This window comes from Callithrix jacchus, chromosome 15, assembly GCF_049354715.1.
Source record: "Callithrix jacchus isolate 240 chromosome 15, calJac240_pri, whole genome shotgun sequence".
Lineage (NCBI taxonomy): Eukaryota > Metazoa > Chordata > Mammalia > Primates > Cebidae > Callithrix > Callithrix jacchus.
Window position 1 is genome coordinate 92,032,017 of NC_133516.1, and position 21,313 is coordinate 92,053,329.

General features: G+C 37.4%; 1 protein-coding gene across 34 annotated transcripts in view; it reads right to left on the minus strand.

Annotated features, from left to right (window-relative positions):
- The window catches only part of ABI3BP (ABI family member 3 binding protein), a 263,790-nt gene that overhangs the window by 116,339 nt on the left and 126,138 nt on the right, over positions 1-21,313 (minus strand). For 25 of the 34 annotated variants that reach the window (XM_078352228.1, XM_078352227.1, XM_035274231.3 and 22 more), the window contains 5 exons: positions 11,013-11,090; positions 9,030-9,104; positions 8,205-8,279; positions 7,038-7,109; positions 6,502-6,576 (listed from right to left, as the gene is read on the minus strand). In XM_078352228.1, coding sequence (XP_078208354.1) covers positions 6,502-6,576; positions 7,038-7,109; positions 8,205-8,279; positions 9,030-9,104; positions 11,013-11,090 — 375 coding nt within the window. The remainder of the gene's footprint in view (positions 1-6,501; positions 6,577-7,037; positions 7,110-8,204; positions 8,280-9,029; positions 9,105-11,012; positions 11,091-21,313) is intronic. The other 9 variants (XM_054246102.2, XM_078352229.1, XM_035274246.3 and 6 more) reach the window with 2 other exon arrangements.

The following is a 21,313-nucleotide window of genomic DNA, read 5'->3' on the forward strand; positions in this document are numbered from 1 at the left end:
GTGAAAATATTGCCTTCAAGAAAATATTCATAAAAATGTTAATGAAATAAAATTAAAGGCTGAAGATATAAATCTCTTAAAAGCCACAGTGAATCTACAAACCATCTGCTATACCTGAAATCTGTTTTCCTGCTCTCAAAGCATCAATACTACTGCCCAGTGCTACATTTTCTTCTCTTTGGAGGTCAGTCAAGTTGGGTGGGCCAGATCTGTGCTAATCAACACCTTACAGGGCAGACAGATAATAAATGAGCAGGTCCTCATATGTTTACTTCTTTTCAACCACTCTGAGCAAACTGCCTGCTGCCAAAACGTTGTAACCAATCTACTACTCCTCGGGCATGCTGAGGGCTGCAGCTTTCAAGCCTTGAAATGATATATAGGGCACATTACATGTTCAATTTACTCTAGCTCTACAAAGTCCTGTAAGAATTTCACACCAAAAATAATGAGTGATGACCTCCTAAAGGAAGCTCCCAGAGAAAAATCTAATGGAAAAACTGAAGCAGACCATGCTTGGTTCTCTCTGTCAAGGGAAATCTCTACAAGGTTACTGTATACGGTTCAAGAGGAAATGATGCCAGAAGCAGCAGCTTAGTAATGAGTGACAGTAAAGTTGGAGAAGCATCTGGTGTGTCTGGACACTTGGGAGAAGAACAGGCAGCAGGATTTCCTGAGGATGACAACAAACACTTCAAATGAATGGATTTGCAACCACTGTCTTTATTTGCTATTGAAACTCTCCTGGTACTCAAAGATGGTCTTTCAAGGTTATGATTAAGTAAACTCAGGAGGCTTAACACTTATGGCATTATCAAGTCAGAAACAAAAAGCTCATTTCCACATAAGCCCCCAACCCATATTAAGTCTTTAGAAGTCATGGACATGCCATCTGTGGGATGATAAATACATGGCATTTATGCTGCTTCTCCCTTCCCTGGTGCCCACAAAAAACACAGCAGGTTGACAGTGAAGCCATTTTGCTCACTGATCCCAAGAAGGACCTCAGAGCCCAGATTATAGAGTGATTCTTGCTGCCACCGTAACTGAAGAGACAGACTATGTGATATGATTTACTATCCCTACCATAAGGGTAATAGGCCATTGGGCCTATTATCATTCAGAGTTCCTGCCACCCCTTGGGAATAGCCTAATGATCTATGGTCTTCGTTTCACTTGTAAAAAAAAGTTTGAGAATGGAAATGAAGACCCATAGATCATTTGGTATGATTATGTATATAATTTTATATATATTACATGTAATATATATATTACATTTAATTATACATATAATATTATATAATTTTATATATATTACATTTATATATATTACATGTAATATATATAAAATTATATAATTATATATATTTGTAATTATGTAATATATATAATTATATATTATGTACATATGTATATATATAATTATATATATATAAACCTCTAAGCTCGTGTGTGCGTGTGTGTATATATATACACACACATATATATATATATGAGCTTAGAGGTTTTCCTTCTCTCCTCCTCTTTTGTTAAATAATTTGAAAACATAATTGCTATTATTGATTGTATGTAGCAATTCAGGAAGTTGGGATAAACAGTATGAAGTGAAGGGGTGGCAGTCAATGCCAGATTTCACTGTATTAAGGAAATAAAAACAAGGCACCCCTTTATATATTGTGCATTATATTAAGTAATTTATATATCATTTTTAAGACATAACCATCTGGTAAGAAATTTATACCTTATTTCCATTTTATAGATGGAACAAGTTGTTTAACTGGTAATTGAGCTGGTTATTAACCTAGCTGTCTCACCTTAGAGCTCACAGAGCTCTGATCCCAATCACAGTGAGAATAAGCTTCAGGGACTGGCTGGCCTCTCACAGAAAAAGTGGTATTTACTATATACCATATCTGGAAGGCACATGGCCCCAGTAATAACATTTGATTTCCTCAGTTGTAAAAGCTGTTCTCAAATTTTCAAGCTACATGTCATTGCTTTACTTTTAACTCGGAGTGGTTTACTGAATAAAAGATTAGGAAAGAAATGAACGCAGCTAATTTTTCCTCTTCTAACCCATGCAGAGTTAAGTTCCTCTTGTATTACCTTAAGATAAAAGAAAATAAGTGACAGTTTCTAGGGACGTTGGAAGCTCAGTATGATGGTATAGAATAGCCCCTTGAATCTCCTAGAAGAAAATTGCTATGCAAACACAGATTACTGTATTCCAGTGGAGATATGGTCTGACAAGCACGTGTACGTACATGCACTTGACAATTCATTTGAGCGGAAGATATTGATAACTTTTCTAGAGCTTCTCCTTAACAACACCGAGATTAGTGTTAACTGGCTACTTTCCAATAAAACATAAAACCAATTTTATTACATCATCAGAAAGACTGACCTTTTCTGAAATATTGACACAAGCAGTTAAGTCTTCTAAAGTGTGGCCAACTTCCTTTCCATACAAAATTTATAAATAATTTTATATTCTGATACATAATTATAGAACATATTTTCTTGATTACCTTTATATGTGTTAAGGAAAGTTAGATTTGCCAAGTACAAAATGCAATTCCAAATAATGAAATCACAAAACGCAGCACTAATGAAAAATCAGGACAAATAGGCTGAAAGCAGGAAGAATATATTTGATGACTACACATCTTAGATTTCCTGGGATATTCCAAACTTCAAATATCCTGTCCCACCATTGCCAAAAACTATGAAATGACCTAGGAATTTCAATATTCAGTGTGTAAGTTAGAATTTTCATAGTCTTTCATATCTAAGAATGGTTCAGAAATCTTTTTGAACACACACGTTCTGATTTTCTGATACAGAATAAGTTGAAAACAAATCCAGAAAACAGTAAAGCAAAATAAACTTTACAAAAAGTATGACAAATCTAATTTAATGGTTGTTAAAGAGAAAAGCAGCCCCTAACATCCAGGCGTTGGTCTGGTACCCACAGGGAGGCTGTGATGCTCTCCTGTGGAACACCAACAATTCTAAAGGACACCAGTATCAGACAAGACAACTCTGTGATCATGACGGATCAAGACAAAAGAACCTGTCTATAATCACATGGCACACAGACAAAAGCATGATCATCATCCAGAGCACACATGTTACCCTCCCCACCTTCTGGCTAATAAGAGTAGATGTGGCTTCCCCACCAGTCACAGCTTTAGCTTCCCTCTGCTGGTCTTGCCTTTTATTTAAGAATTATGAGGACATTCAATCACAGAATGACTCCCATTTCTGACTGCACCAATTCACAGCAAAGCTTTACTGCCTTGGACACTTCCCTCAGTCACTGAACGCAAGACAAAATCTTACAGTAAGTTTTTTCTAACATCTTCTAAGAGATCCCCCAGTTTCTCACGGCCTGTGTTCTCCATTGTTGTAATAAGTAAATAAATGTAAATATGTTCAACCCTAAGTGTGTTTTGTTGGTCTTTGGCTGAAAGGAATTAATATAGTAAATACAGATGCATCACACCCCAACAGAGAAAACAGAATGTGCTCAGTTGGCTATAATAATGTCATGAACATCAGCTAAAAATATTAGGTTGGTGCGAATGTAATTGCAGTTTTTGCCATTAAAAGTAATGACAAAACCATTAGAAGTGATGGCAAAAACTGCAATTATGTTTGCACCAACCTATATAATGTTTCTTCAAAAGATTTAGCAACTAAAAATGGGATTCATGGTTTTGTGAACCACCATTCAAACACTATCTCTACCTGTCTCTTTTCTCAGTTCTCAAAATAGTTGCTTTAGGAAGCTGTGTAGTTGGAAAATAAAATACTTAGTATATGTGTTGAGACATAATGGGAAATAGAATGTTAGTACACATAAATTTGCAGAAAATCAAAAGAAATAAAGGGTGAAATAAAAGGACTACATAAATATACCACTCTTTAAATCACAGATAATGTATTTGTTATTAAATTTTAACTTGAAATTTAGCATAAGTTAGGAAGATGCCACAGAACACTTACACTAGAAATGGAAGTCTTGCACATTAGCAGAAACAAGAGATACTTAACTACCCACTTTGAAAAATCAATCTTGTATTGATTTGAGGCTTATGGTGCTGTAATTGACTACACCTGATGATAATTACCAGCACCATGTAAAAACATTACAGACTACATTGATAAGGCAGTGTTTCTCAAATTTTAACATTCAATACAAAAGTTAGCCGGGCATGTTGGCAGGTGCATGTAATCTCAGCTACTTGGAAGGCTGAGGCAGAACTGCTTGAAGCAGGGAGGCGGAGGTTGCAGTGAGCCAAGATTGCGCCATTGCACCTGGGCAACATGCGTGAACTCTGTCTCAAAAACAAAAACAAAACTTTAATGTTTGTATTGCCTGGGCATCTTGTTGGAAAGCAGATCTTGGTTCAATAGATCTAGAGTGGAGCCCAGGTTCTGCCTTTTCAACAAGTTGCCTGGGTGATGCAAGCAGTGCTGGACTGAGGATCATGCTAAGTAGCAAAGACATAAAAATTACCTGTTATAAGGCAGGCTGGGAAGTGTCTAAGGCTAATGTTAACCATGTAATCACCTACTGTACTGTTATTACAGCTCATGACAAGTCTCAATTCTTTGTCTAGAGAGGGTTGGGAGTTCTCAGTTGGAAGTTCTCTGGTAACCTAAGGTTGCCCTGGCAGTAGTGAAGCAGCTGAACATAGTCCGTTTCCTGCTGCATTAGATGCTATTCATACCCCATCAGGACAAAAGCAGAATATTCCTTCTTTGAATTAAAGGTAAAAGAAAACTCCTTTATTGGCATTTCCTATATCATCTACTTGTGTCTCATTGTAACTCTGCAACCTCCATGTCCCAACATATTCTCCCCACTCCCCAGATGCTTGGTTCAACTCAACCTTTATATATAATTCACATGCCAGGCATTAACATCTCAAAATGGTTTCCTTGAGGTGTTGGTTAGTTCGCTCTCCTAAATAATCATAGAAACCAAACACTAGATGTTGCTTAAGGAAATCCAAAATCTCGTGTTCCCCATGTTATAACCCAAAAGCTAAAAGATGAAAGGGATCTAAAAGTTTATCTAGTCCCAAAGCCCCAAAAGCATTTGACTCAGGTGCTCTTGAGGGATGTGGGAGTCACGGTGCAGCAGATAAACCATCACATACACCCCAGAATAGCTGTTGCTTCATAATCACAATGCAGCTGCACCTGGCTGATGTCTAATGAAACAGAGGCTCAGTATGAAATTCAACCCAGAACCCAGATTTTAGACCCAGGTGACTGGGACTGCTGAAGGGGTGTTTGTACTCACTTTAGTTAACTGCATTCGAATTTCAGCGTCAGTGACTAGGGAAACCAAGACTTAGAACAGCCTGAGGCTTCTTTAGATAAGCTGACAACCATGACAAACTTTCAAACATGTTCCCACGTAAGGAAACTAGGGGCGACTATAATAGACATGTGCCCTTTATTTGATGTCTTCTTCTATCTTTTGCTGGTATCTGAGCCCATTACATATACTAGAGAAAGAATAATTTTACCAAATCCATGAGGGCTCATGCTCATCCTTTCTCAAACCCAGTCCTGGCTGCACTCCAGAGACCACCACAAAATCCTGCTGCATTTAAGTTCATTACATGAAACATCCGACTTTATTATACACTAAGATATGTACCCCAAATAAAGTCAAAACAACTAGAAGGTTCACAAAAATGAAAATACAAACAAACAAAACACAAAAATCGTGGGGTAATCATAACAGATGGTTTCTGAAGTCTTACAATTCTCATAGGCTGAATGCACTCTTTAGCTGACTGCTAGGCAACAAAAGATGTATAGAACTTTCTAATTGAGAAAAATACTTTCCGGTAAAAGAAACATATCTCAATCCATTTTAGTGGTGGAACACAAGAATTGCAGAAGAAGAAACCAATGCCTTCCGAAAGTCGAGAAAAGCAGCCATCACATGGTAACTAGGAGACCAAGGCGTGAAACTAAGGTCTGTTATTAACTGCAAGGAGCTGTGGTCTCTCCTACATATCATGCTATGCTTACAAATTTTAGAACTGAGTGTACTATCTTCGCATAGGAAGCTCTTAAATGTTTACTTAATTATTTTGCCAAAAAGAAGCAAATATTCCCTGCCAGGGAAATATGAACCTCATACTGTTAAATCAGACCCATGATGATGGTTTTTATTTTGGTACTGCTCTCGTGTCACTAAAGAGACCTCTATCAATGAGCCAATTCGCAGTTCATGTTCTGGCCACATTTCTAAGATATTATAATATCCAGAAATTAGAACATGTGTCTTTAAAACATTCAAAACCATTTTACTTTTGTAATGGGGAAAAATGAGATTCACCTCAGTATCAACAAATGTATGATGGGGTTTTCATTTACTACAAAGCATATGGATAATTAAGGAACCTATAAAAATGAAAACAGTGTTCCTGAATATTTTTGTTATAGTCTATATTTTAAAAAAGGATTAATTACCAGTTTGAGGCTGCAGAACTTTGGAATCCTCAGATGTTTTAGCTGCAGGCACAACCCATGGCTTTTCACTTGAAGCTATATAGAAAAGAAATGGAATTTGCTGAAGATTTTTTTAAGAGGAGAAAGGGACAGAAACACGTTGCTGGTATGATTAAGTGGCTACCAAAAGCCTGCAAATAAAAAAAAAACCATATACCAATACAATAAAAAGTCATTCTATATCAGTAAGAAATCAGTATGAATCCATCCAGAGAATATTTGATTAGTGGTCAGAGAGAGACCAGAGTTGTCAGATTGTCAACATTTTTAATGACAAAGAGCTAAGCGGGTTATGTGGAATTAAGACTGATGAGTTTGACTGAATTTGCAGAAAATCCAAATGAACTTACTGTTAAAAAACCGAGTCAACCACTTGTTTGTCTAACTTAACTATCAGTTCATGACATTTGCAGAGATAAGATGCAGTAAATGTGTCCTGCAGAATTACACAATCACGACCCGCAGCCTTAATATTAAATTTAAGGTATGCTTATTACCCAAGGTGCCCCCAGGTTTCTCAAAAGGGAAGGGTGTTTTTGCCTCAGGAAATTCTGGAAGCCTTTTTGGAGCTGTAATGAAACACACAAGGAAAGTTATGACCTGAGGTGCAAGTAACAGAAAACATAACAAAGTTATAACCTGAGGTGTGAGTAACAGAAATCTCAAGCTTGCAAAAACAAAAACAAACACAAATAGGCAAATCACATTGAGACCATTAGTTGTATTTCTTACAGCTGTGTTTCAGTGTTATAATAAAGTTTCTTTTTCATTTTTTATAGTTGTGACTAAATTTAAGCTACTCTATCTGGACTCTTCTTTCCACCCTTATTAAACCAGTTTCCTCATTTCTTCAGCTACGTTTAATGTGTTTTCTTAAAGGTATTTCATTTAAATTTAAACCAAGCAAACATCTGAATTAGAAAATGTCCATCTAAAAGCTTTTAAAAGTACAATTTCGGTAACCACATGGCTTTGTATGTAAGCTCCTCCCTTTTTCTTTTTGAAATGGACTCTCGCTCTGTCACCCTGACTGAAGTGCAGTGGTGCGATCTTGGCTCACTGCAGCCTCCATCTCCTGGGTTCAAACGATTCTCCTGCCTCAGCCTCCTGAATAGCTGGCATTACAGGCATGTGCCACCATGCCAGGCTAATTTTTGTATTTTTAGTAGAGATGTGGTTTCACCATATTGGCCAGGGTGGTCTCGAACTCCTGACCTCAGTCTATCCTTCTCAACCTCCGAAAGTGCTGGGATTACAGGCATGAGCCACTGCACCCTGCCCTCATTTTATTTTCATAGTTCACTCAGAAAAATGCTAAGAATTCTGAGAAGCAGTCTGTGGAAATATCATAAAAATACCTTCTCTGTCAAGAGAGACAATAGAGTAAAAACACTTAGAAAAAATACAGAAATTATAAATTTGGTGACATACTGATTCTGAATTAAAAGAATCAAACATAATATTAAAATATGACCACTTAAAAGAAAAACAAGCCAACCAAAGGATTTGTCATAGGGAGGGCCTTTTTGGGATCCTAAACTTAAAGACTGTGTCACTTTTAAGGGATTGGGCATAAATTAGCATAATTCATTCAAAGGACTTCTTTGAAGCATGCATACAATTTCCAAGGTAGTAATAATGCTGCGGTATTTATTAATTTTTACCTAGAGTGCTCAGCGGCAATTCAAACTGAGGTATTAGAATAGTTTGCAGTGTTTCCGGGGTCCTTTTGCTGAGAACTACAATAAAAAAGAGTGCAGTTAGCAACTCCTGGACTTGAGGTTTGATGTTGTCGCTTAACCATGATCATACACAGCATGCTTTGTAACAGACTGTTGCACAAAGAGCAGCCAATACCTTTAATGGAAATAATGACTTTCCCTGGAAAAGTTACACAGCTGTTAAAATGTGAAGGTATACATTCAAAGGGCTGTGGTGTGGCAGAGAAGGTCAACATCAAATTATAGAACAAAACACGCGATGCTCCTTTTCTTCAGGGAAAGAGAACAACAAAGCAGGTGAGATTCTCTTAGGCCAAGAAGCAACAAACACGGGTGACATGAAATTCTTATGTAAAAGCATGACACTTTTGAGGATTCTCCCTAAGTGCAGTATGCACAAGACTTCCCAGAGCCAATCTAAGCAGAAAGCACAGAGTCAAGACTTCCAGGTTTCCTTCACCCTTCCCCAAGATTTGGGGGTTAAAAGGCTGGTATTCTGTCTATATAACCCAGAGACTGGTTGAAAGGTTGTGCAGTTAGCAACTAGCATCGAGAGTTGTCCAGAGGGTCAGACACCAGGATCAGGCATGTGGTTAACTCTTTAGTGGAATCCGTCCAAGAAATAGGAAGGTTAACCACTGCCAGGAAGGAAAAGGAGTAAGTGGGGAGGGAGAGGGAAGTTAAGGCATCCGCTTTCTTTTCTGTGAGTCCTGGGAGTTATTTTGTTACGTTTTTATTTTTTTAAGGAAGAAAAGTTCTCAGAATTACCCGGTGTTGTTTCTGAAATATCTAATGCACTAGGCATAGTGGGTTTAGCGGTTCTTGGAACTGTTTCGGGAGTCACTGAAAGGCAAAAAACACAACTTTACAAATTAAGATAAAGTGAAGCAACCAAAGACCAGGAGACATATTTTGTTGCCTTTTAGAATTCGTAACTGGTATTTGTACAGCCCATTTGTTTTTGTGCTACTTATGTAAAGAGCTCCGTGGCTTGTCTCGAGTGCCTGAGCTGACACTTCTCTCCACTCTTCCTTCCTGGGTTTGCCTTCTATCCAAAAATGTGCTCTGACCTGACTTTCTCTGAAGCACTCACCAGCTTAATCATAATTTTAAATCTGCCTTTTTCTTTATCTCCAAGGCGTAGCACAACACCTGGGATACATTAACAGGCACGTAATAGTTTATTATTTTTTTAATCATTCCTTGAGGAATCTGAAAGATAATCAAGATAATAGTTTATTAAATGAATAAATGGGCAAATAAAAGGATGACTCGAGGATAAAAGTGTTGCTTAGAGCTATCGCATTATAAGACTTCTCTCTTGTACTGCATTTAACATGCAAAGCTTGAAAATGAATTGAAATTATGATCAGAATTTAAATGCTCAGTCACAGGTTTGTCCCAAATGCGAGATTAAAGATAATGGGAGGCTCAAGCAAGAGTTTTGGTGAAGTAAGAACTAAGATCACTGAGATCCAAAATGAATTGAGAGTCAGAAACCCCCAGAATGTTGTAGGGCAAGAACACAAAATAAACACAATAACCCTGATTAATAAGTTGTAGTGTTTTTCTAAGTGTTTCTGAAGTGGAAAACTCTGAGGAGGGTCTGGCAGAGAACTAAGACTCTCCCATGAGAAATGCTGCCAAGAAAAGAAAGTGGGTAGAATCTCTGAGGGAGAAAGGGATGTGGAGTCACTCACTGGATCATGCCTATGCTTTTCTGGATATTGATCATATATACTCAAGTCAGAAACCATCCAGAAATTTCATCCAAATGGGTCGTGTCACCCCAGTAGCTACCTCTGCTCCAACTCCCATGAAGGTGGGGATGGAAGGTCCACCTATCTCTCTTCTTTAGAAAAGGACCATATTCATCTTGCTCTCTCAGGCATATTCTTACTTGAATGGATTTCTTGAAGTTATTTTACTGCCACAACAACTTTTATCATCTCTGGACCAGTTCCAAGTCCAAAAGTCTAGTAATTGGTACATATCATCAATATTGCAAGTTATAAGAATTTACGGACTAGAAAATTCACTTCATTAAAGTTACTTTGTGAAATATAGATTGTGGGAAATTCCTGCCAGATGTCTCTTTCATCAAGTCCTGGATAAGGTGGGACTACGCTGGTGAAAACTCTAGCTCAAAGATTAATGCTTCCCTCATGGACTGGACTTGAGTAGTTCATTCATAGAAGAAATGCTCAATGTTTGTTAGTAATGATGATAAACTATGGAGAAAACACTCACTGCATTAATTCTTTAAAGGATTGCTACCAAACTATTCTATGTTCTCTACACTAGCATTGCTAAAGTTCCAGGGACGTTCTAAATAATTTCAGGGTATTTTCATAGATATTAAGCTATGGATTTGTGAAGAATATATGGCATTTTGCTACAGTGACCACTTGTGAAAGTATAGAAATGAAAAGCGGTTATCATACAAAAAAGAAAAGCACCAAACTTGTGGTATGATATTTTAATATAAAAATATGTCAGTGTTGAGCTAATAATTTTCATTTAGAGTAAAAAATACAGCTTCTGTATTACACATCAATTATGTGATTCAATAGTTCATTTTGCATCTGTTATCTTCCCAAATGTTAAAGACATGAAATCTCCTACTGTTTGGCATTTATGATCAAAATGAATTTCCTACTAGCTCTTTACTGAAAAATACAGCTGCAGATTAGTATTTTAAAAAAAGCATTCTTTCTTTTCTCAAGGTCAACAACACAGCAATCTCATTACCTGTTGTGGGCCGTGCTGGGATTTTTTCAACCTCTGGTGTTTTAGATTCGGCAGGTAATGCCAAGGTTTCATTCTTAGCTAAAAAGTCAAAGAACGAACAATTTACCTCTCTTGCAGTGTCCAAAAATACTTCCATCAATGCATAACCAAGTAGCAGACTAAAACTCTAATCTACTCACATACCCCCCCATCAGCCAGTCAACAATTTTATTGTGTAACTATAGTAGTAACTAATATAAGTCTTCAAAATTCTTTCTTATTATACCTAGATAATTTTTAAATATCTAAATTGGCAGAAGAAAAAAATCACAACCCAGTATTTGGATACATCTCAAGTCATTCTGACTGATAAACAGAATTTCTGGAAGGCATAGGCTGTATTGAAAATACTCCCTGAAATTTTATATTCAAGTACTCCCAATTAAAAAAAAATCAATCTATAGAAATTTTTCATTATTATACATGGTAAAAAATGTAATAAGTTATGACATTGAGATTTCAGAAAAACACAAATAACACACATAGGAAACTAAGCTATTTGAAAATATTCATGGCAAAAAATTAAACAGTAAATTTTATTTGAATCCCATATTAATGCTGATCGCTTTTAATCTCTATATGAATTCAGTAAAAAGAATAAAATAATTTTTTCTATTTCTCCTCTTTATGCAACTATTTGAGAAACTTCCTTTTAAAATGCAGATGTTCGTTTTCAAAAAAATGTAACATTTCTAGGCCAGTGTTTCCCAGTGATTGTAACAGTCCCCATTTGAAAGGATATAATTAGGTTTAACTCTACTCAGTTATTTTTCATGTTGAATCATAATAATACCTGCTCATAATATTTTGAAACAGTCTAGTGGCATGAAAGAATTCATGTACCTTTGAGATACCCTGATCATGCCACCCTGAGCTGCTTATATAATCAGACAAAATTTTTCAGAGTTCTAAGTCTATATAAAACTTAGATGTCTCAACGTTGGCACTATTGATATTTGAGGCTATACTTCTTTTGTATGTGGCTGGCCTGTACTCTATAGGATGTTGAGCAGTGTCTTATCTTCTACCCACTGGATTCCAGTAGTGCTCTGACACACTTCTGGAATATTTTACACTCCACAGATAGATTTGTGACAACCAAAAGTATCTCCAGACATCTTCAGATATTTCCTAAGGGACAAATTTTGCTCCCTGTTGAAAATTTTAATTTTCACTCAAAATTCTTTGAACATGTATATTTTATAATCTGTAGTTTACCTTGTTTTTGTAAAGATGGGTTTCTTTTCTGTTAATGTGGGTTCAAAAATATTTAACTCAGATGAGCTTAAAGACAATTAGAAAGTCATCTCTTTCATGATGTTTATAGAAGTAAATCAGTTTTCAGCCTCTACTTGATAAAGGCATACAATAGCTTTCTAGACAGCGAATTACCAGGAGTGATTTAAAATGCTACCATTAAGTGTCATAAATGATAATTTGCAACAAATTGTGTGTTTCTGAAGTTGCAAAGCATGTTTAATATGCCCACAAGAGAAACAAGGAAAGATCTAAAATGTTTAATAGCATTGTTCAAATTAACTTAGCAGGGCATAGAAAGGAATTAAAAAAATAGACATATACAGAATGCTCCACCCCAAATCCACAGATTATACATTTTTTTCAGCCCTACATTGCACTTACTCTAAAATTGACCACATCACTGGAAGCAAATCAGTCCTCAGCAAATGCAAAGTAACAGAAATCATAGCAAACAGTCTATCAGACCACAGCACAATCAAACTAGAACTCAGGATTAAGAAACACATTCAAATCCGCACAAACACTTGGAAACTGAACAACTTGCTTCTGAGTGTCAAATGGATAAACAATGAAATGAAGGCAGAAATAAAGATGTTCTTCGAAACCAATCAGAATGAAGACACAACTTACCAGAATCTCTGGGACACCTTCAAAGCAGTGTCAAGAGGGAAATTCATAGCAATAAATGCCCACAAGAGAAACAAGGAAAGATCTAAAATTGACAACCTATCGTCAAAATTGAAAGAGCTAGAGAAGGAATATCAAAGAAACTCAACAGCTAGCAGAAGACAAGAAATAACTAAGATCAGAGCCGAACTGAAGGAGATAGAGACACAAAAAAACCCTTCAAAAAATCAATAAATCCAGGACCTGTTTTTTTGAAAAGATCAACAAAGTACAGACTGCTAGCCAGACTAATAAAAAGAAAAGAGAGAAGAATCAAATAGATGCAATAAAAAAAGATAAAGGGGACATCACCACTGATCCCCCAGAAATACAAATTACCATCAGAGATTACTACAAACAGCTCTATGCACATAAACCAGTAAACCAGGAAGAAATGGATAAATTCCTGGACACTTGTACTCTACCAAGACTAAACCAAAAGGAGGTTGAAACCCTGAATAGACCAATAACAAAGGCTGAAGTAGAGGCAGCATTCAATAGCCTACCAACTAAAAAAAGTCCAGGTCCACACGGGTTCACAGCAGAATTCTACCAGATGTATAAAGAGGGGCTGGTTCCATTCTTTCTAAAACTGTATCAAACAATACAAAAGGAGGGAATCCTCTCTAACTCATTTTATGAGACCAACATCATCCTGATATCAAAACCAGACAGAGACTCAACTAAAAAAGAAAACTTCAGGCCAATATCCATGATGAACATTGATGCAAAAATCTTCAATAAAATACTGGCAAACTGATTGCAACAGCACATCAAAAAGCTTATCCATCAGAATCAAGTAGGCTTCATGCGGAGATGCAAGGCTGGTTCAACGTATGCAAATCATTAAATGTAATCCATCACATAAATGGAACCAAAGACAAAAACCACATGATTATCTCAATAGATGCAGAGAAGAGCTTTGACAAAATTCAACAGCCCTTCATGCTAAAAACTCTCAATAAACTAGGTATCGATGGAATGTATCATAAAATAATAAAAGCCATTTATGACAAACCTACAGCAAATATTATACTAAACAGGCAAAAGCTGGAAGAATTCACTTTGAAATTGGGCACTAGACAAGGATGCCCTCTCTCACCACTCCTCAATACTCAATATACTATTGCAAGTTCTAGCTAGAGCAATCAGGCAAGAAAAAGAAATGAAGGGTATTCACTTAGGAAAGGAGGAAGTCAAACTATCTCTATTTGCAGATGACATGACTGTATATATAGAAGACCCCATCATCTCAGCCCAAAATTTTCTCAAACTGATAAGCAACTTCAGCAAAGTCTCAGGATACAAAATCAATGTGCAGAAATCACAAGCATTCCTATACACCAATAACAGACTTAAAGAGAGCCAAATCAAGAACAAACTGCCATTCACAATTGCTAGCTACAAAGAGAATAAAATACCTAGGAATACAACTAACAAAGGATGTAAAGGACCTCTTCAAGGAGAGCTACAAACCACTGCTCAAGGAAATAAGAGAGGACACAGACAGATGGAAAAACATTCCATGTTCATGGTTAGGAAGAATTAATATCGTGAAAATGGCCATACTGCCCAAAGTAATCTATAGATTCAATGCTAGCCTCATCAAGCTACCAATGGCCTCCTTCACAAAACTGGAAAAAACCACTTTAAACTTCATATGGAATCACAAGAGAGCCTGCATAGCCAAGACAATCCTAAGGAAAAAGAACAAAGACAGAGGCATCAAACTGCTGGACTTCAAACTATACTACAAGGCTACAGTAATCAAAACAGCATGGTACTGGTACCAAAACAGAGATATAGGAACAGAATGGAGGCCCCATAAGCAACACCACACATCTACAACCATCTGATCTTTGACAAACCTCACAAAAACAACAATGGGGAAAGGACTCCATGTTTAATAAATGGTGTTGGGAAAACTGGCTAGCAATGTGCATAAAGCAGAAACTGGACCCCTTCCTGTCACCTTCCACTAAAATTAACTCCAGATGGATCAAAGATTTAATCATAAGACCTAACACCATAAAAACATTAGAAGAAAACATAGGCAAAACCATCCAGGACATAGGCATAGGCAAGGACTTCATGACTAAAACATGAAAAGCAATGGCAACAAAAGCCAAAATAGACAAATGGGATCTAATTATAATTCAGAGCTTCTGTACAGCAAAAGAAACCATCATTAGAGCAAACCAGCAACCAACAGAATGGGAAAAAAGTTTTGCAATCCACCCATCTGACAACGGGCTAATATCCAGAATCTACAAATAACTAAAACAGATTTACAAGAAAAAAAAACAAACAACCCCATTCAAAAGTGGGTGAAGGATATGAACAGACACTTTTGAAAGGAGTCATGTTCATATATATATGAGGCCAACAAACATGAAAAAATGCTCATCATCACTGGTCATTAGAGAGATGCAAAACCACATTGAGATACCATCTCATGCCAGTTAGAATGGCAATCATTAAAAAATCTGGAGACAACGAATGCTAGAGAGGATGTGGAGAAATAGGAACACTCCTACACAGTTGGTGAGAGGGTAAATTAGTTCAACCATTGTGGAAGACAGTGTGGTGATTTCTCAAGGATCTAGAAATATAAATTCCATTTGTCCCAGCAATCCCATTACTGGATATATACACAAAGAAGTATAAATCATTCTACTATAAAGACACATGCACACTTATGTTCATTGCAGCCCTGTTTACAATAGTAAAGACCTGGAACCAACCCAAATGCCTATCAATGATAGAATGGACAGGGAAAATGTGGTACATATACACCATGGAACACTATGCAGCCATAAAAAAGTTCGTGTCCTTTGTAGGGACTTGGATGCCTCTGGAAGCCATCATTCTCAGTAAACTGACACTAGAACAGAAAACGAAACACTGCCTGTTCTCACTCATAGGTGGGTGTTGAACAATGAGAACATGTGGACTCAGGGAGAGGAGCATCACACACTGAGGGCAGTTGTTGGGGGGCAGGGGAAGGACAGAGGGGGGTGGGTGGAATAACATGAGGAGAAAGGATGGATATAATATACACCTAAAGCAAAATTAAAAAAAAATCTAGCATTTTATAAATTCTATTTTTTAAATGTCTGAATTTTATCAATTTTTTTCCCTGACATCTTTTGTGTAGAACCATTTTGATTGTCAGCACAGAAAAAACATTCAGATCATGAATTTTTCAAGCACTCTGTTCCTATTATCTTCAACATTCACCACAGGAAGCTTTTCTAAATGTAAAATCACAAGGTTTCCCTTCACAATCTCTTCTTTTTCAGTGTCCTCTTCTCCTTTCAAGGCTCCCTCCTGATTAATAATATTCCATGTTCTCAATGAATCCTTGGCTGACCTGGGGCCCTTCATTATTTACGTGTTTAAACGTCCAGATCTAGACTGAACTTTCAAAGGCAATGCTCTCAATTTCTTTATTCAAAACATGTTCTTAGCTGGCAATCACATTAACCTAAAATCTGGCTGTTGATGAAAAAAGGCAAATTACCCCTTGCTAAGAGATATTTATATTCTTTATATATTACTAATTCCTTTTGCAGGCATGTTGTCTGTCCCCCTCCCCCCTCCCTCTCCCCCTCTTCTTCTCCTTCACTAGGCAGGGTCTTACTCTGTTGCCCAGGCTTGAGTGCAGTGGCATAATAGCTCACTGCAACCTCAAACTCCTAGGCTCAAGTGAAACACTCCTCCTGCTTCTGCCTCCCTGGTAGTGGCTGGGGCTACAAGCATGTGCCACAGCACCTAGCTTATTACTATTATTGTTTTCTAAAGACAGGATCTCATTAATTTGCCAGACTAGTCTGGAACTCCTGGGCTCAAGTGATCCTCCAGCCTCAGCCTACCAAAGTGCTGGGATTACAAGTGGGAGCCACTGCACCAGGCCATACTGTATATCTATAAATGATGTTTTAGACATCAGAGAAATTAGCAGATGGGGAAGATATTTGAATGGGGAACTCTTGATGTATCAACCCGTGAGCATGCCCCTGCACTATCTATGCACAAATGCCATCCTGACTATATGAAAGTAAACGCAATCAGAACACAGCCTAAAACCCAGGAAATTCCTTTTCCTCTATTTCTTCTGTACCTTTCTCCATCACAGTTGTTTCCTTTAATTTTTGGCAGGCTAGGTCTTGGCTTTGGCAAACACTTTGTATGTCCCTTGGGGATGTGTGTGTGTAATTTTTTTTGTTTATACCTCTCATTATTCACACCATGTGTTCTTAGAACAAGCTATTATACTTCTTGATGTCCCGTGATGAGCTCTGCTGGAGTGAGGGTGTTGTTTTTAGAATTTACTACCTCAAAAAATATGGCTTTTCTGAACTGCAGTGATAATTAAGTTCAGGGAAGTTTATTTCTTCCTTTGTGGCATAAAGGACTATTTATGCCCAGGCTTTTTGCGAAAAACAGTGCTTCTGCATAGCAAAGGAAGCAATTAATAAAATAAAAAGGCAGCCAATCGATTGAAAGAATGGATTTACAAACCACGTATCTGATAAAGGGTTAAGATCCAAAGCATATAAGGAGCTTACACAAAATAGCAAAACAAAATAATACAACCACCTCCAATTCCAAATAACCTAATTAAAACATGGACAAAGGACCTGAATAGACATTTCTCCAAAGAAGACATAAAAATGGCTAACAGGTGTAGAAAAAAGTGCTCAATGTCATTAATCATCAGGGAAATGCAAAATTAAGACCACAATGAGATATCACCTCACTTTTCTTAGGATGGACATTAAGCAAAATGATAAAAGATAGGTGTTGGCAAGGGTATGGAGAAAAGGAAATTCTTGTTTGCTGTTGGGATGGAAATGTCCACTGGTACAGCTATTATAGAAAATGGCATGGAGATTCTTCCAAAAATTAAACATAGAACTACTTTATGACCCAGCAATATCTCTTCTGGACATACATCCAAAGGAAATGAAATCAGCACCTCCTAGAGATACATGCAGTCCCACATTCATTGCAGTATCATTCACAACAACCAAGATATGGAAACAACTTACATGTCCATTGGTGGTAGAATAAAGAAATTACAGTACACACACACTAGAGTATTATTCAGCTTTTAAACAAGAGGTCCTGCCACTTGCAATAACATGGAAACACCTGGAGGACATTATGCTTAACGAAATAAGCCAGGCACAGAAAGAAAAAGACTGCATGATTTCACTATGTGGAGTCTTAAAAAAAAGTAACATATATAGAGAATAAAACTGTTTATGAGGGATGCAATGGAGAGTGGGAAATAGGGAAATGTAGAACAAAGGGTAAAAAGTTGCAGATGCATAGGATGAATAACACCAGAAATCCGAAGTAGAAAACAGGAACTGTAATATCGTATATTGGAATATTGTTAAGATTTCTGGTACTCCTACCACACACACACCCAAAGGGTAATTGTGCAAGAGGATGGATGCTAATTTGCTTGAGTATAGTAACTATTTTGCTACATACACATCTCAGAGAAGTTCATGTTGGATGCTTGAAGCATATACAAGAAAAAGTTTTAAAAAATTTATATGTAGTTTTTTAAAAAAACATGGTCAACTAAGTTGATACATTTGTTGGGTAGGATTTTCCCTTGATTTACTGGACATTTTCAAACACACTGGCTATCAATCTCTTCAGTGTGCGATATGGTTTGGCTGTGTCCCCACCCAAGTCTTACCTTGACTTCCCACGTGTTATGGGAGGGACCTGGTGGGAGGTGACTGAATCATAGGGGCAGGTCTTTCCCATGCTATTCTCGTGATAGTGAATAAGACTCATGAGATCTGATGGCTTTAAAAATTGGAGTTGGCCTTCACATGCTCTCTCTCTCTTTGCTGCCATCCGTGTAAGACATGACTTGCTCATCCTTGCCTTCCATCATGAATGTGAGGCTTCCCCAGCCATGTGAAACTATAAGTCCAATTAAATCTCTTACTTCGTAAATTGCTCAATCTCAGGTATGTCTTTATGAGCAGTGTGAAAATTGACTAATACAGCATGTTAAAAATCCTCCATGTGTTACATTTTCTGTGTTCTGTCTATTATTATTAGCATCATTACTTTAAGAGACCAGGTCTTATTCTGTTGCCCAGCTTGGAGTGCAGTGGTGCAATCAGAGCCCACTGAAACCTCAAACTCATGGGATGTGATCTTCCTGCCTTAGTCTTCTGGGTAGTTAGGATTACAGGCATGTACCACCATGCCTGGCTATTTTTAAAATGTTAGTATTTTTTGTAAAGATGGGGTCTCACTATATTGCTTACACTAATCTTGCACTGCTAGTCTCAAACAATTCCCTGGCTTCAGCCTCCAAAAGGGCTGGAGTTACAGGCACGAACTAACACATCTTGCCACATGAATTCAATTTAAGATAGGCATTTTCCTCAAAAGTCAAGTTAAAAAATATATTTACTATTTTCATAGATGTAATTATTTGCATTTTACTATTTGCATTTAATTCTTCATTAAAATCATACTTAATTCTGGATTTTCAGTGGATCATATTAAGAAAAGCAAAAGTAAAAACAAATCACAAGACAAAAATCCACTTTAATCCCTTAAAGAAAGCAAAAATGCTAAATTGGTATGATGGTAGCATGAGGAATATTAAACATTTTTTAAAAGATTAGGAAATATCACTCAAGACTAAGCACTGAGAAACAGACCATGACCTCTTCCAGTTAGAAACTGATTGCAGTGGTCTGAGAAACACCCCTGCTCATTTTCAGTCTCCTTCACAAACCCTGATTTCTGTAGCTCTGATGGACACACTAGGGACCAAATCAATAAGAGACTGGTTGGCTCCATTTTTCCTTTCACACAAGTCCTTGGCACAGAATAAAGTATACAGTCTCTTGTCAGAGAACAGGAGAATGCAAGAGTCCTGAGCGCCAACTCTTCCAAACACAGGTTCACTGAGGAAACTTAATTAGGAAGCGTCCCAGCAGCATCACATTTACGCAATGTAGGGCTGGGTCACAGGATTTTATAGCTAAAGGGAAGTGATCAAGTCTGATGTACAAATTAAGACAAGGAAGTCCAGAGTCACTTATCTATTTATTTTCTGGGAAGTAACTCACTCTAGGACTACTAGATATGACTATTTTAAAGTAAAAATATAAGGATTGCACAAAATCACAGATAATTGGCAAATATTTTCACATCTTATTAAGACTTTGAACCATAAGTTTTGGAAAATTTTCTAAAATTCTAAGTCTGATAGTCCCCAGTTAAGTGCTTTCCTACTCACTGAAGACCTTCCTCTTTCTTCTTCCAGGAGTTTCTCAAAATTAACACCTAAGGAGAACAGCTTGCCTTTTAAAATTCTTATAACTGGATTGCCTCAGATCACACAAGCAAAAAAGGAAAAAAAAAGTTAACTTACACTTTCAGGTAACACTATGCAAAGTTAAGTGTCTGGATATTTGAAAAACACATGAAGAGACAGAGATAGCAATTTCCTTTCAGGGTTTAAAAAAAAATTAAGTAGCTTGACATTATGTGGATAAAACTTCTGGGCATCTCCACATGGCCCGCCCTCTTCCCCAAAGAAGAAAATTGGAAACAGGAAAAAGACATGAAAGTTTGGTAGCTCATTAGATTTGATATATTTTTCCCCCAATAAATCTCCAGGACAGGGAGAGAAAGGGGGATAGGGGAAATGAGTAATTGGTTTGGGGGATCCGCACTGTACCAGCAGCTACTTAATATCAAGAGCTCGTTCCCAGTGGATGCAGGCTCTTAGTAACAGAGAGATCACGGCAAGACCTGGCCTGATAGAGGGTCTGCCCACCTAGGACCCCAGCCTGTTGTGATGTCTCATGGTATTTTATTGAATTAAAAAATATTTGGGTCACATCTTATTTACCATTTCTTCTGTCTCTCTCTCAGCCAAAAAAGTGGAAATGCCAGCTGAAGGGGGGGGATAGGTAAGGACCCCAGTAAGGGAGGAGAAAGTAAGTGCCTTGTCTGAGGTCCCAGTATGAGCAGGTACCATGCCTGGGTAACTCAGCATCATAGCCCCCAGCAACTTGTGGTTCTGACATGTAGTAATGTATAGTATTTATTTGTTGAATGAATGTTGCCAAACAGGGGGTTGGACCTCTGTTTCTTCATCCATACAATGTGCTGATTCAATCAGATATTAAACATTAAAGTTCATAGCCAGTGCTTAGCTCAGGGGATACCTTCTGTATTCTTAAATCTTGTTCAGGGCCAGGCATGGTGGCTCAAGCCTGTAATCCCAGCACTTTGGGAGGCCAAGGTGGGTGGATCACGAGGTCAACAGATCGAGA